Raw genomic sequence first — 14,119 nt, 5'->3', positions numbered from 1 at the left:
TCCTTAAGCAAAAGTTATGGAGGGCTAATCTGAAATAGATACAGAGGAAAGTTGTCTATTTTTTTATTTATTACATTTTGTTTCATTACATTTATTATGAGCATTACAATATGAGTGAAAAGTTAAATTGAAAAATTATGTAAATGTAAAGATTTCTTAGTAGCTGACGTGTTTGCTTTTATCAGCAAGAGTTTGATTAGTGATAAACTAGAATATGTATGATTACAATATTATAATATTTGTTTTTATAAGCTTTTTTAAATAATTTATTTTAAATCCCAGCTCTTCTCCATCCTCAGGCATTTGTACCTCAACGACGTATATCAAAAACATTAAGGGTGGTTTATACCAAACAAGATTAAAGTAAACAGAGTTTAGAGCTAATCTTGGGTTTGTTGATCCTAGTTTTGTTTGCATTTTTATTTACAATAAACACATCAATGAATAATGACATGACACTTATGTGTCTGTTTCTGATCATTTTCCCGGAGGATTTAGAATATATATGTATTTTTTTATTATTTAATATTATTTAAACCTCCTCAGTATCAAGTTAAAATCTAATCCCTAACTAAGAGATACATCAGAGTTTGAAATAATGGAGCAACAGAATTAAAGCGAACAAGGTTTACAGTTGGGTGCAACAGAATTATTAAATAACCCTTGATTTAATATAGATTTAAGGCTAATACTTGTTGGTGCAACCCATCCAAAGAAGCATTAGTCAGTACTTTTATGTCTGATGGAAGAAATGGCTCTGCTAAATGCCACATGTGTCAAGTGTGGGCAGCACCAACATAACTGGCACACTGCGGGTTTGTTTGCATAGTGTACAACTCGCTTTTGGCACTATGGGCAGATGAATAGACAACATACACATGCTGAACAGAGTAAATAAGACCAGTCACCAGCCAATGTAATCGCTGAAATTCTAGCTTGTAGCTTAGCCGCTGAAGCGTGCACGCTGATAAAACAAACACTCTAATGAGCGCAGAGCTCCTCTGTCCGCCCGGCTCGCTTGCTGGATTTCCTGTTCAAACACGACCGGAGCACCGAATACGTTTTACTTGCTCAGCACTGACACATCACTCCAGCACTTCCATTGTATTCAGTGCTTTTGTCTGAAGACAAACTGGAAAACAAGCGCTGGAACAACATGTGACAGCTTAATCAAAGACGGTCCAAGGATGCTCAGAAATAATGAATCTTATGCAACGCCTTTGACAAAAGTGGAGGGTTGACACTGAAAATGATAGTTCACCCAAAAATTTTAGCCGGTCCTAAACTGGTCCCAAGCTGCTAGCTCATAGCTAGCTCAGGACCAGCTCATAACCAGCTAACACGCTTCAAAACATACCTAACCAGCATATGCTGTTTTTTTCAACCGGGTAAGGCCATGTTAAATATTGAAATAATTGTGAATTAAATAATTGAAACCAAACTTTGACGCTTCTACTCTCCTAAATTAATATGAGACTATAGCCTGGATTTCACATTCAGAGAAACATTTAGTTTGAGGTTCCAGAACATTTTGACGGTTCCTACCTTACAGTAGAAATAATGTCCATGAACTGTTTTGACAGCTGAGGAAGTTAGGACTCCGAGAGTGTGGTATAAATATTATTGGCAGCGACTGGAGGTGAGCTCTAACATGGTGTGAACGTGTGAACCAAACTTGACCCCTCTTTAAGAGACAGTGGTCCGCAGCAGATTTGATTCAGCACACACGTGCGTGAACGGTCCTAAGAGGCAGCTTGAACTGAGCTCAGAATACGTCTCTGTCACACTCAGTGACCACTTCATTCCCTGCCACCCACACCGAGAGCTCAGATCTGAATCAACGGTGCCAGCAATGCAGCTCTGAACATTGCACCCCCCTGAACTGGCCAAATGATTCAAACATTTGTCAACAAAACAGTCACATAAATTAGATTTGTTCACATACTGTATTACTGCTACTGCTACTGGTTCTGGTTTTAGAGAACCAAAAAACAACATATGGCTATAAATGGTGAATATCTATAATACATTGACAATGGGAAAAAATCTGATGATAAATTTATGATTAAACACATGTGCATCCTTTGATATAAATTACTGCATAAAAATTAGCTCATATTTATAATATGAAAAACATATTTCTTTTAGCTTAAAGAGCTCGTACCTAAACTGAAAATCTATGTTTGTCACGTTACTAAATGTAGTAAACAATGATATTGGCCCTCGTGTTGCTTGCATCAAAAAAATGTAAATTAACATAAAAAGGAAACTAACCATGCTTTAACATAATACGATAACAAAACAATGAATAACAAAACAGGAGAAACACACACACACACACACACATAATGTGATGCTTTGCAGCAATAGACAAACTCTGGTTGCCTATGCTGTCCCCTTAGAAAAACCAAATGAGGGTTTCTCAATTTACATTATTTATCAACCTCTATTTCTATTCTTCTATTTTCCAATAATCTGACCAATCAGAAATGAGTTTGGATTTGACCACACATTAAGCTCAATGTGGATGAATGAAGGCCTTGCACTCACATATTGAAACACACTGTTTGAAGCAAATCCACACAAACAACAGTAAATGATTAGTACCTCACCCTGTGCTAACCTTACAGCATTCTAGGAAATCATGAGACATATTCTGTGAATGCAAAGCTTATCTCGACACAGTCAGACAGAACATCTAATTGAGTCATGCTGCCATGGCAATAAGATGTTGAGCAGAGAGGAGAAAAGTGCTTTTTGTAAATGAGTAGTAGAAATAAATAAATGTTGGATTACTTTGTCATTCTTTGCTCGGCTTGATTTTGATTCCAGACAAGGAATTCAGGGTCGTACCTATCAGGAGACAGGCAGAGAAAGAGAGATTGTAGGTGTCTAGCACAAAGGGATTTGACATTTAAAATAAGAACGAATTTATGTTTAAGCGTCTTCCTGCTGCTACATGAACATATTTCACACTTGCATTTGTCTCCGGACATGCACTACAAAGTTTGTGTTGCTGGTTTTATTAAAGAGGGGTCTCACGTTATTGAAAGAACTAATATGCATGTCATTTCAGGTCGTTTTCATTGTGTTATGCAGGGCTAGATTTAATCCATTTATCTATCGATGATGGTTCACAACTAGCTTTCACACTGCCACAAACAATGTTAACACTATTATTCAATTGAACAATAATACTTGGATTGTGGAGTTTGTTGATGCTTGCTGCGGTTTTTGAGGCAGTGCGAAATAAAGACGGCGATAGCTGATCTGTGGGCAAAACCGGCTTACAAACCGGTCAGTGAGAATACTGAAATACATCAGAACATGTTGACATGAAAAATAAAGTCTTTCATCTAAGTTTCAAAATGGAGCAGTGGTTACGTAAGTATTTATGTATGCGTAAATACATAACACATATTTCTTATAATTTTTGTTTTTACATTTTGTTGATAAGTATATGACTTACGCTTGTCAGACCCGCCCTTTAATAAAACAAACATTACCAAAAATGACTTTGAGTGGCATATTCTGAAACAGTAGGAAAAAGTCTGTGTTCATTTGTTTGCAGCCAGTAAATGCAATGCATCACACGTCATACCACCTCCACCATAACCACTAGCAGTGAAAGACATGAGAGAGAAACAAAAGCGTGAGGGATAAACAAAAGGGATGACAAGAAATCAACAAAACAATAGTTCGAAAACAAAGGATCAACTCAGTAGAAAGGCAAGCAAACAAAAAGGAAAAGTCCTACTTTGGTTCACTTTTAAAGGGATGATAGTCAAAAGCCTCTTAGCACATCAAATGAATGTCACACGATAAATCCAAAAATATGCTTATTACTAATATCGAGTGGAAAAGGTGGAAGATTACAAACTGAGTAGCTCACTGTAAAATCATGCTGCATCATTCCTGAAGAATTTATAATTTTATGACTAACGGCTCATTGTGATTTAGATTTTAATCAGTGTACACAAGCAATCTGAGCTACTACAGGAAGTGAGGTCGTGTTATGTCTGATTCATGCTATAAAGTGCCTTCATTGACAACTTGTGCATGTGAAGCTCTGTTTGATTTGTTGATCATACAGTGTGGCCATCTGGCTGGCAGAACAGTGCTAGGCACATTTCACAAACATGGTACAAAATAGAGCAGAAACCTCTTCAAAATATATTTTTCTTTTCCAAAAACTGTTTAATTAAACAAGAGGCTTTTAGAAAGTCAAACTCAATATTATTACATAAGCTGCTTTTTGCAACCCGTACTAAAAATGCGAGACAGTTGAAATCTCTTTTTATGTAGGATTTTCAAGCAGGCATTTGAATAAAGAAAATATACAGAAATATATCTGTAAACTCCTAAAAAATCCCTACACCACAATATGTGACATAAAATGGAATCAGACGCTCAGTAGGGGCTAGTTTAGAAATAAATTATACTTTTATGATGAATTTACATTATCAATCAAAGCTTTAGAACACTTGGATATGTGAAATGTTTCTCATTATCGTAACAATTTTCGATCTTAAAGTTTCATAGACAAAATCATTGCAAAACAAAATTTTAATTTATAAAAAAATATTTTTGAAATGGATGAATAATGAAAGAAAGAGCAGCCAATAAAAACACATAATAAATATGAACTACTTCAATATTATTAAAAAATTATTCTAGACTTATTTTTTGTAATTCCAATTGTTCCCTTTGTTTACAGAATTTTGATGAGTATTGTATTATTTTAAAATACACAGAAATATAAATAAGTGAGCAAGTGTTATACATTTTTTGAAAGGTAGTGTATATTAATCATAAATAAAAAAGTATTTTCATTAATAATAAAATAAATTAAAAGACAAAAAAGTTAATTTCTTCCGCTTCAACGCCTATATATAACCATAGCTTTGTATACTGCAATTATTCTTGACTCATTGACAAAGTCAATGACTTTAAGATGAAGGTGTCTGGTATATTAATAAATGTTTATGTAATTTAGTAAATGTTATGAGTAAATATAAAAATGGATGACAGGGTTAAAGTTTGATGTGTTTAACACTGCTTACTAACTATTGCTAGTGCATCTAACAAATAAAAAATAGCTCTTTCATTCATAAAACATGGGATTTAAGTCTGTAAATCTCTAAAAATCTCAATTGAACATTTTTTTGAACAATTGGATTTTACTGTATTTGTGAAAAGTGCCAGTAATGTGCCGTTTCCTCAAGATGCAGTGGGACGACTCACCTGGGATCCTTCTGGATGCTGTCTACGGAGGGCGACCTGACCAGTGTTGCTTCCGGAGGCAGAGCAGGTCCTGATTTACTGTAGGGTGAGTCTGTGGAGGGGCAGAACTGGAGAGTACGGTAGGGGTTGGCATAGTCTACGGTTGAGGCACCAGGACCGGTGGCATAGCCTGCACGGGGGAACGTCCCCGTGGCGTTCTGGCTTGCAGTACGCTGCAAGGGTATGGAGTCAACACCGGGAGAGGAAGGGGCTACGACAGGAGAGTAGGGACAGAGTAGAAAGTTCACGACTTGCTCACAAAAATGGTTCATTGGATCTTTGGGTGCAGCAAAAGGTGTTAAACATTACCACAGTACAATGGTAAAAAAGGATAGGGTGGACAGGAGGAGCAAAACACAACAAGAAGCATATTAAGCTATAAAATGACTTCATCATGATAGGGCTTCAGCAGATGTTTTATTAGCTTGTCTGACTTTCAATGGAAAGGGATTTTTTACGTTTGGCCTGCTTTTGTTCAGATGTGAATAGCTCCACAGAAACCAGAAGTGAGTGCTGTGCAACTTGACTGCGGAGCTTTCCAGCTGACTGGAGCTCAGAGACACGATTTTAACATTCTCACTTTAAATGGCAGTCAAAAGCTAATGTTTACTTGAACAGCTTTAGGAGCAGTTCACCCCATAATAAAAATCCTGTCATTGTCTACAGTATGTACTCTCATTTTGTTTCAAATGCACATACTGTAGTGGACAATAATGAAACAATGATGCATTATGGAACATTATACATTACATTTTAATCAACAGTACAGTTAAATCTGAAAACAATATAACAAAAAATGTTAGACAGAAAGTCAGAAAAGTGATGATCTATAAGCGCAGGGCTTGCAAGGTTGTAGACACTGATTATATGTAAAAACTACAAACCTAAACAAAAAAATATTTTCACATGCCGTTTTGGTCAAGTTTCAGCCATAAAATGGATAAAATGATATACTATGTTCAGCTTAACTGATAACAGCATAGTGTGAACTAGGGCTGTCAATCGATTTAAAACAATCTGATTAATCACACATTTTTTTTGTGATAAATCACGATTTATATCACATTACATTAATGTTTTAAAATATACTTTTACATTCCAGTAATTTTACGTTTAATGAAATTAATGTAGAAACAAAATACTTTTTTTCTTTAACAGTCTCATTTTATCTAGGAAAAGCCAACATTCTGATATTATTACTGGAACTGATGTCTCTATTAAATTGATTTTTAAAATTACTTTTAACATTGATTATAGCCATTCAACAGTATAATTAAGAGCTATTATGTATAACAGGTAAGAAATATACAGAAATTGAATGACGTTCTCAAACACTCTACAGCCTTTAATGCTAAATTGTCAATTAAATTCAGAAGAATTCTCATTAAAGTTACACAGCACTTTGAATTCCTAGTTTTCTTTTGTGATAAACATTAGTGACTGAAGTCATAGCAGCAGGTTTAATAACGGCCCCATTAAGAGCTGTCGCTTCACACAGATCTGACGCCACTCCCATTTTCACAACTCTTTGCATTCATTTAAGATCTAATTTAACATTTGAAGTCTCTGTTTACGAAAATGGGCTTTCTGGCATAATCTTGTGTGGTTTTATTCATTCAAGCACGAAAGAGAACTTAATACTGGTATGCTTTCTGACAAAGATTCACTGACGTAGCCTTTAACCCGTGACTGTATACACCAGACTGAATCTTGCGTTGCGTTTTGCAGCATCCCACAGCAAAAAGGTGTCTATCTTCACTGAACGCTTCAAAGCAAGTGTTTCAAATCGCGCTCAAGTGGTTTAAAAGCCTGTGCATGAATAAGAGAGTGATTCTCTAATGTAATGCTAGACAAAACAAAACAAACGGATGCTGTGTTAATTGCGTTAAATATTTTTAACGTGTTAATCTGAAAAAAATACCTTAACGCATACCTTAATGAGTTACGATAACAGTAGACATAAATGGCCAAAATGTGCTACTATGCGATAAGTGAGGAAGTCAGGCTGCTTACTGCTGTTAATTGCTTACTTGGGGAAAAAATCACGTTTTTCGAACAAAAAATGGAATACTTTCATTTCATAAAATAACACTGATGTATACCTACAGCGATTCTCCATAACGTTCCATGTACACGACATAAAAGGTGCTAAGCGATGTCTTATAAGAACCATTTTGGGCAGTATGGTTAGACTATAAATAGGTTAGAAAGAAATGTTCTTATAAGAAACTGCATGGTTCTTTGAGGGACCAAAACTTAAACTTAAACTCTTATTTTAAAGAGTGAAAAGAGCAGGTTTGTTTTAAAATCATTTTCACAATTTTCACAATGGTGTCTTACTTTGGCCTTGGTTGAAGTTCCTCAGAGGAGCCTTCTGGTAGACTCTGTCCTCGTAAATCGGGTCGATGTGATGCTCTGGAGACTGCAGGGGTCTGATCTCTGAGCCCATGTGACTGTGCTGACTACTATACGAACCTCTGGAACCTAAACAATGCAGAAAGTCAAAACTCTGTACAGAGTTGTGTGCCGTTCAGAACTAAAACTCCTGTTCAATTGCACGGTCCATTACAGCAAGAATTCATTTTATTGACAATGTTGATAGAAGACTTAATTTCCCAGAATGCTCGAATTTATTCATATCGTATAGTCAATAGATTAAAATGGTAATGTCGATATTTATTAAAGTTGTCTTTGTGGTTGTGGAAATGGTTTTGACAGCATTGAATGTGAAGAAATGTTTAATCATAATAATCAAACCAAATAAACATTGTCAATTTTTTTAAATAAAAATCTTATCGTTGATTTCATGTGATCACAAAACAAAACTAAAAAACCTTCATTACTACCTCAATGTAGTTGTGAACACTACTTTACTCTGACTCTCAAGCACCAATAAAAATAAACCCAGTGTCTAACAGCTTAAATATACTTGGAAGGCAATTTTAACGAGAACAATAGTGTCAAATTTGGATCTATCCGTTTGCTGATATCAAACAACTGCTAAGTGTGAAAAATAACCAGCCTGCTGGCGTTTGTGTGTTAATTGTGATGCAGCAAAATGGAATGAATATTTCCCACAAAGCAGACTGACCTGCCAGACTGCCGGGCCTCTGGAGTGTGGCGTTGGCATACAGATCATGGGAGATCTTGTACTGATCGGTGGAGTGAAGCATGCGCTTGGTGGGAGACAAAGTGGCGTAGCTTCCCACCACGTTGCTGAGCTGGTGTAAAGGAGATGAGTTGGAGGCGTTGCCCGGTCCCGTCGCCATGTGCAAAGGTGAGGAGGACAAACCTCCCGCCGCCATGTTGATGGGCGAGCTGGTGCTGTAGGACTTGGCCAGCCGGCTCGGAGACTGCTTGGGTGAAGACACCCGCGCAAGAGTGGCGTAGCTGGGCATGTCGGAGGCTGAGCCCAGCCTCTGGAGTTTGGACGGTGAGCCCAAAGTCTGCATGGAAAATTGAGAGCTCACTCGCTGGGCTGGGAGAGTGAAGCAGGAATAATTTACAGGGGCTGCTGGCTGATCGTCTGGCATGTGGCATGCACTGCCATGACTCTGGTCAAAGGAGTCTCGAGAATGAACCCGGGAGGCTGTCTCTCTGGCAGCCAGCTGTGCAACACGATTAGACGTCACCTAGAGGTAAGTGAAACGTAAAGAGCTGGAATTTCAATCATCTTACGAGCTACATGATAGTGACCCACATTATATTTTCAAGCGGCAAGTCTTTTAATAACAATTCACATTTAAGGGGGTCAATTTCAGCGTTTTTACAGGGAGATGAATCCCCACCTGGTTATAGCTATGCAGGGCTCCTCCCACCTGACCCCCTCGGGGAGGCTGGGAGCCCGACAGGTCCCCGAGAGCCAGGGTCTGGTTGCTATGGTAATTGACTGGATACGGAAAAGCGCCCTCTTGATTATTGAGCTGCAAAGCACTCTGGGAGAGTATGCCTGGTCCTGTGGAGCAAAAAAGACAGTTAGACTCACAAATGATACTTAAAATGTCTCCTATTTATTTTTGTTGTCTATTAAAGGAACAGTTCCCCTAAAAATAATAATTCTTTCACCATTTATTCACCCTCATGTCATTTCAAACCTGAATGACTTTCATTCTTCTGCAGAACACAAAATAAGATATTTAGAAAAATGTTGGTACCCGAACAACATTGACTTCCATTGCATAGACACAAAGCCAAAAACATTTCTCAAAATATCTTCTTTTGTGTTCCACAAATGCAAAAGTCATATACACGTTCTGAAGGACATGAGGGTTGATAAATGATGATAGGGTTTTCCTTTTTGGATGAACTATCCCTTTAAGTTTTGGTTTAGAGATTTACATATGTTGCTGTCTGAAATTCAAAACCCAAATCAAAACCTGTCATTTTTTGCTACCGTTCAAGCACTAAAGTTGAATTCTCTGTCCATCACAGCAGAAAAATCTGTTTTAACCAGTTTAAGATGGTTGACTGAGGTTTTGGCCACCTTTCGAGCACTCAGACAACACAGTTAAACCAACCGAGAATTAGCTCAAACCTGCTTCACTCTAAAAAATAAAGGTGCTTAAAAGGTTCTTCACTGCCAAAGAAGAACCATTCGGTATAAGGTTCTTTAAAGAATAATCTATTTCTTAACTTTCTATAGTCTGAAGAACCATTTGTCAAACAGCAAGGCTTTACGGAAGGTTCTTTATGGAATCATTTAGACATAAAAAGGTTCTCCTATAACATCATCAAGCAGCACCTTTATTTTAAAGAGTGTAAGACCAGCAAACCAGCCATGCTGGTCTAAACATTTCCTTTCATATGATTCACATAACCCCATTTTACCTTCACACCCTTAGTTAATTGCTTTATCATTTCATCTCGCATACATTGACCATCCTCTATTCTACACCCTTTCCCTCCTCTGTTGTACTTGACTTTTTCTGCTCATTATTTTCAGACTCAAAGTGAGTAGATGGTCAGAATAGACATGCATAATTAATCACTGCTGGAAGACACTCGAGCACACATTCAGAAAAATGGGGTCAGCGCAAACCGAAATCGCATTCCTCTTCATCACGTAGGCCTCCCGTCCTGAAGCGGCACTATATCAGCTGTGTGCACAGAGAGAGAGATGCTGTTTCATCTCCGACAGCTTGCTACTTCCATCGTGATGGCATGTAGTTTGTGTGATGCGTTCTGCTTATTCATGCACATATTTCTAGTCTGAAGTTGTCTGACAGCACAGAAAAATGTTGTGTCTTTTAAAGAGTTTACAGGGTTGTACTGACAGAGCTCTAAAATCAGTTTTCAAGAGGTCTACATGCCTCGACACGCTGTAAGAAGAAAATAAGAAACGTCTTTCAATCTCATATTAGCGCGCTTCAATTATTTCTGTGTAACAAGCCGTAAAGATAAAGGAAAGCCAATAAAGGTTTGCAGTCTATGAAAATAATTCCAACAGACACTTGCACATCCAGGCACGTAAAATGTGACTGCATGACCTAACCCATGAGGATATTTAAGATGTCCTAGTAATATCAGAAACTACCCAGATGTGGTTAATGAAAATGTCTGGAGTTTGCTTCTGTAACCACTTTACCTACTATCAGATTCAAAAACAGGCACATTTACAGTTAGACCTGATCATTCATAAATGTATAATCAGACTCATGGTCCTTTTCCAGTCTCAAGCCACGCGTCTCAGACATCTTAAGGGTCCATTTGCTGGCATACAGAGTGCCTGTGCGGTGTATGATCTATGTCCAGGTGGTCACTTATCTGTTTGGGGAGAGGGGTTTTATCTCCACACTACATGACCTGCATTTCAGATCAGAGCTACTAAATATTTGATCAAAATACTATTTATAACTGATAGCTTAAGGGTAGAACCACTACAGTCAAAGTAAACACATTCTATAAAATATATATTAATAGTACATGTTATATATACATTAAAATAGTATATATACATTGTATACATATAACATATTCTGTGTATGTTTTGTATAAGGGCTCATTAAACAGATTGTGTAGCTTCATATATGAATGCAAACCACCTATTCAGCACATCTCTCTATCAGCAGCTGGTGACGTAAACGCTTGCTCTCAAATCACAAATATGTGATCGTATGCTGCTGAGCTTTGCCTGTCACAAATATGTGACGGCTCAAGCGGTTAAATTTGAAACACACAAAAACTGGGAAATGAAGTAATAACCTCAATTCACTCAATAAGCCAGGGACATACAAAGTAAGGCAGCCAGTGTTTGCTCATGATTTTCACAAAGCTAAAGGATATACAGAGCCTGTGTGGATCTACAGAACAGAGGAACACCTGCACGCTCATATTATGGGCTGACACACATTAAATTCTGTCTGAGAATATCTAGAATATGTAAATTACAGTCAATCGTTATCTAGAATATGTAAATTACGGTCAATCGTTTCAGCTTGAGATCCGAACTCTGCAGGAGCAGAACTTTTATGGAGACATTTGAAATCTCAGTTGTGTGTAAAATCGTAATTGCGTTAAACGTCCACCATTTTCTTTTTCATTTAATTTAGCAGACGCTTTTATCCAAAGTGACCTACAACAAGGGAGCACTTAACATTTTGCCTCAAAAGCCAACAATAAACACAGTACACACAGCTAAAGCATTTAACATAATACTTACTTTCGCCCGCAGTGAATTCCTGTGCATCCAGAATACCAGATTCCTGAAGAGAGCGGATGCAGGAATCTACAAGTTCCAGACCGGTGGTAAGCTCTTCCTCTATATCTTTTTGTCCATCTGCAAGGAACAACACAAGATAAATGATGGCGAACCCCACTTAACAACCATATTACGTATAGAAAAAAACGTCACAATCTTTTTACACAAATCTAGCTACCTATTTTAATCCCAAACAAAGCTGGCATGAACTGCAGCCTTAAACCGTTTCTCTCTACTGTGGCATTCAGTGACAAGTGATGCTTTCTGTGGTTTTGTTTGGGATGCTTCATCAGGAGCGCAGTATTTTAAAGAGTGTGGCGTGACTGTGAGCTCTCATGAATCATTTATACGCCGCACTGCTCCTGCTCTTCTATCTCAGTCTCTCCTCTTTGTTTTATGTTGAGGAAGTCAGAGGGTGTCGTCTTCAGCCAACGTTGTGCCGGAGCACAATCAATGCAGTCAAAAGTCAACATGTTTCGCCCTGACATGCAGAGTCTGATGGATGGTGAGAGGTGCCACAGCACACGGAAGGAGATGCTCTTTATATAACATTCACCTCTTACCGTTCAACCACGGATTTTAAAAAGACAAAGCAATGGGCCGGATCATTTCAGGAACAAGAGGGAGACAATTTGAGCGAGGGGAAATTACCTTGGTTGTTCCAGCGAAACTTCTCATCCGCAGAACTGTAAGATAAATGGGGAGAGAAAAAGAATAGATGCGATTTAGAAGAACACCATTATTCAAGTGTAAATAAGCCCCTGATCCTGCAATCTTGAACAGTCAGTTAACCATTTCTTTCTAAACCTCACTTTTTACACAGATGCACTGACAAGCTGCAACAGAAAAAGGGCATTTTCCTGCAATAAATAAAGAGATAACCTTGTTTATTTTATGCACCTGTTAATTGCTAGTTACTGAAATTGTTAGTTACTGTGGATAGGGGCATATATAGATATTCACAAGATGCTGCACTTCTATTGCTATAAATAGGCAAACACTCAATAGTCGCGCCTTCCAGTAAAAAGCCAATCATCAATAGTTAAAGACTGATTCTCTGGTGGAGGGGTTATGTACAGAGTGAACCTGTGCGCATGCTCGGAGCCATCTGGAAAAAGTGATTTTTAGAGGAATCGAAAGAGTGAAAAATAGTGCTGTCAAATCGCGATTAATCGATCCAAAATAAATGTTTGTGATTGTGGTGTTTATATTTTGTGTACATATAGATATAAATACCCGAACACACAAGTACTGTATTTAAGAAAATTGGTAACACTTTAGTATAGGGACCAACTCTCACTATTAACTAGTTGCTTATTAGATGCCTATTTTTAGAATATTGGCTGTTTCTTAGTAATTATTAAGCACATATTCAACATTACCATATTCTGCCTAATCCTACCTCATACCTAAACCTAACAACTACCTTACTAACTATTAATAAACAACAAATTAGTAGTTTACTGAGGCAAAAGTCATTGTTAATGGTTTATAAATTCAGAGAATTGGACATTAAAATAAAGTGTGTAAATTTGTAATATATTCGCGATTAATCGTGATTAATCGATTTGACTGCACTAGTAAAATGGTAAGCACTAGTACTTGTTCACTACTAAACTCTAGTAAACTTATGTTACAGCAAATTTCAGGGTAGTTTGTTGATTTTCCTTCCCCTTTTCAAGCAAATAGGATTTGGTCTTGTATGACTGAAATAACTGCCTTTAAAAATAAGGCCGCTGAGAGCAGAGATTTGGCTTAAATCCACAATTTCAATTGTACTCTTCACCTCGCAATTACCAAATGCTTTAACTTAAATAAACTGTAAATGTTTGCATCAAGTTCATAAAGCCATTTCCACACTTTCAGAATCGCGCATCTGATGGATCAATAAAACATCATCTCTATTTGAAACACAAACAGTGGTGATGATGATTATATGGATTATGTGGAAGTGATCACTCAAAGAAAAAAAACTTCTCCACGCCCATAATCGATGACTAGGTTTGCCAGCACATGGTAAATACCACCTTAGCCTACCCCTAATGCTATCAGAAGGCTAAACGCTCACCCATTGTCCTTGGGAGTCTACAGCAGCAGCCAAATCACTCTATTGATTTTCCTCTGGCGAGAATGTAAAGA

At 37.5% G+C, this 14,119-nt stretch overlaps 1 protein-coding gene across 6 annotated transcripts in view; it reads right to left on the bottom strand.

The window, feature by feature from the left end:
* ctnnd2b (catenin (cadherin-associated protein), delta 2b) overlaps positions 1–14,119 on the bottom strand; it is an 80,054-nt gene that overhangs the window by 28,720 nt on the left and 37,215 nt on the right. For 4 of the 6 annotated variants that reach the window (XM_056744188.1, XM_056744190.1, XM_056744189.1 and 1 more), the window contains 7 exons: positions 12,632–12,666; positions 11,942–12,058; positions 9,072–9,238; positions 8,375–8,915; positions 7,624–7,767; positions 5,245–5,494; positions 2,797–2,853 (listed from right to left, as the gene is read on the bottom strand). In XM_056744188.1, coding sequence (XP_056600166.1) covers positions 2,797–2,853; positions 5,245–5,494; positions 7,624–7,767; positions 8,375–8,915; positions 9,072–9,238; positions 11,942–12,058; positions 12,632–12,666 — 1,311 coding nt within the window. The remainder of the gene's footprint in view (positions 1–2,796; positions 2,854–5,244; positions 5,495–7,623; positions 7,768–8,374; positions 8,916–9,071; positions 9,239–11,941; positions 12,059–12,631; positions 12,667–14,119) is intronic. The other 2 variants (XM_056744191.1, XM_056744193.1) reach the window with 1 other exon arrangement.

This window comes from Triplophysa dalaica, chromosome 3, assembly GCF_015846415.1.
Source record: "Triplophysa dalaica isolate WHDGS20190420 chromosome 3, ASM1584641v1, whole genome shotgun sequence".
Classification (NCBI taxonomy): Eukaryota; Metazoa; Chordata; class Actinopteri; order Cypriniformes; family Nemacheilidae; genus Triplophysa; species Triplophysa dalaica.
This window is presented reverse-complemented; position numbering and strand designations above follow the sequence as displayed.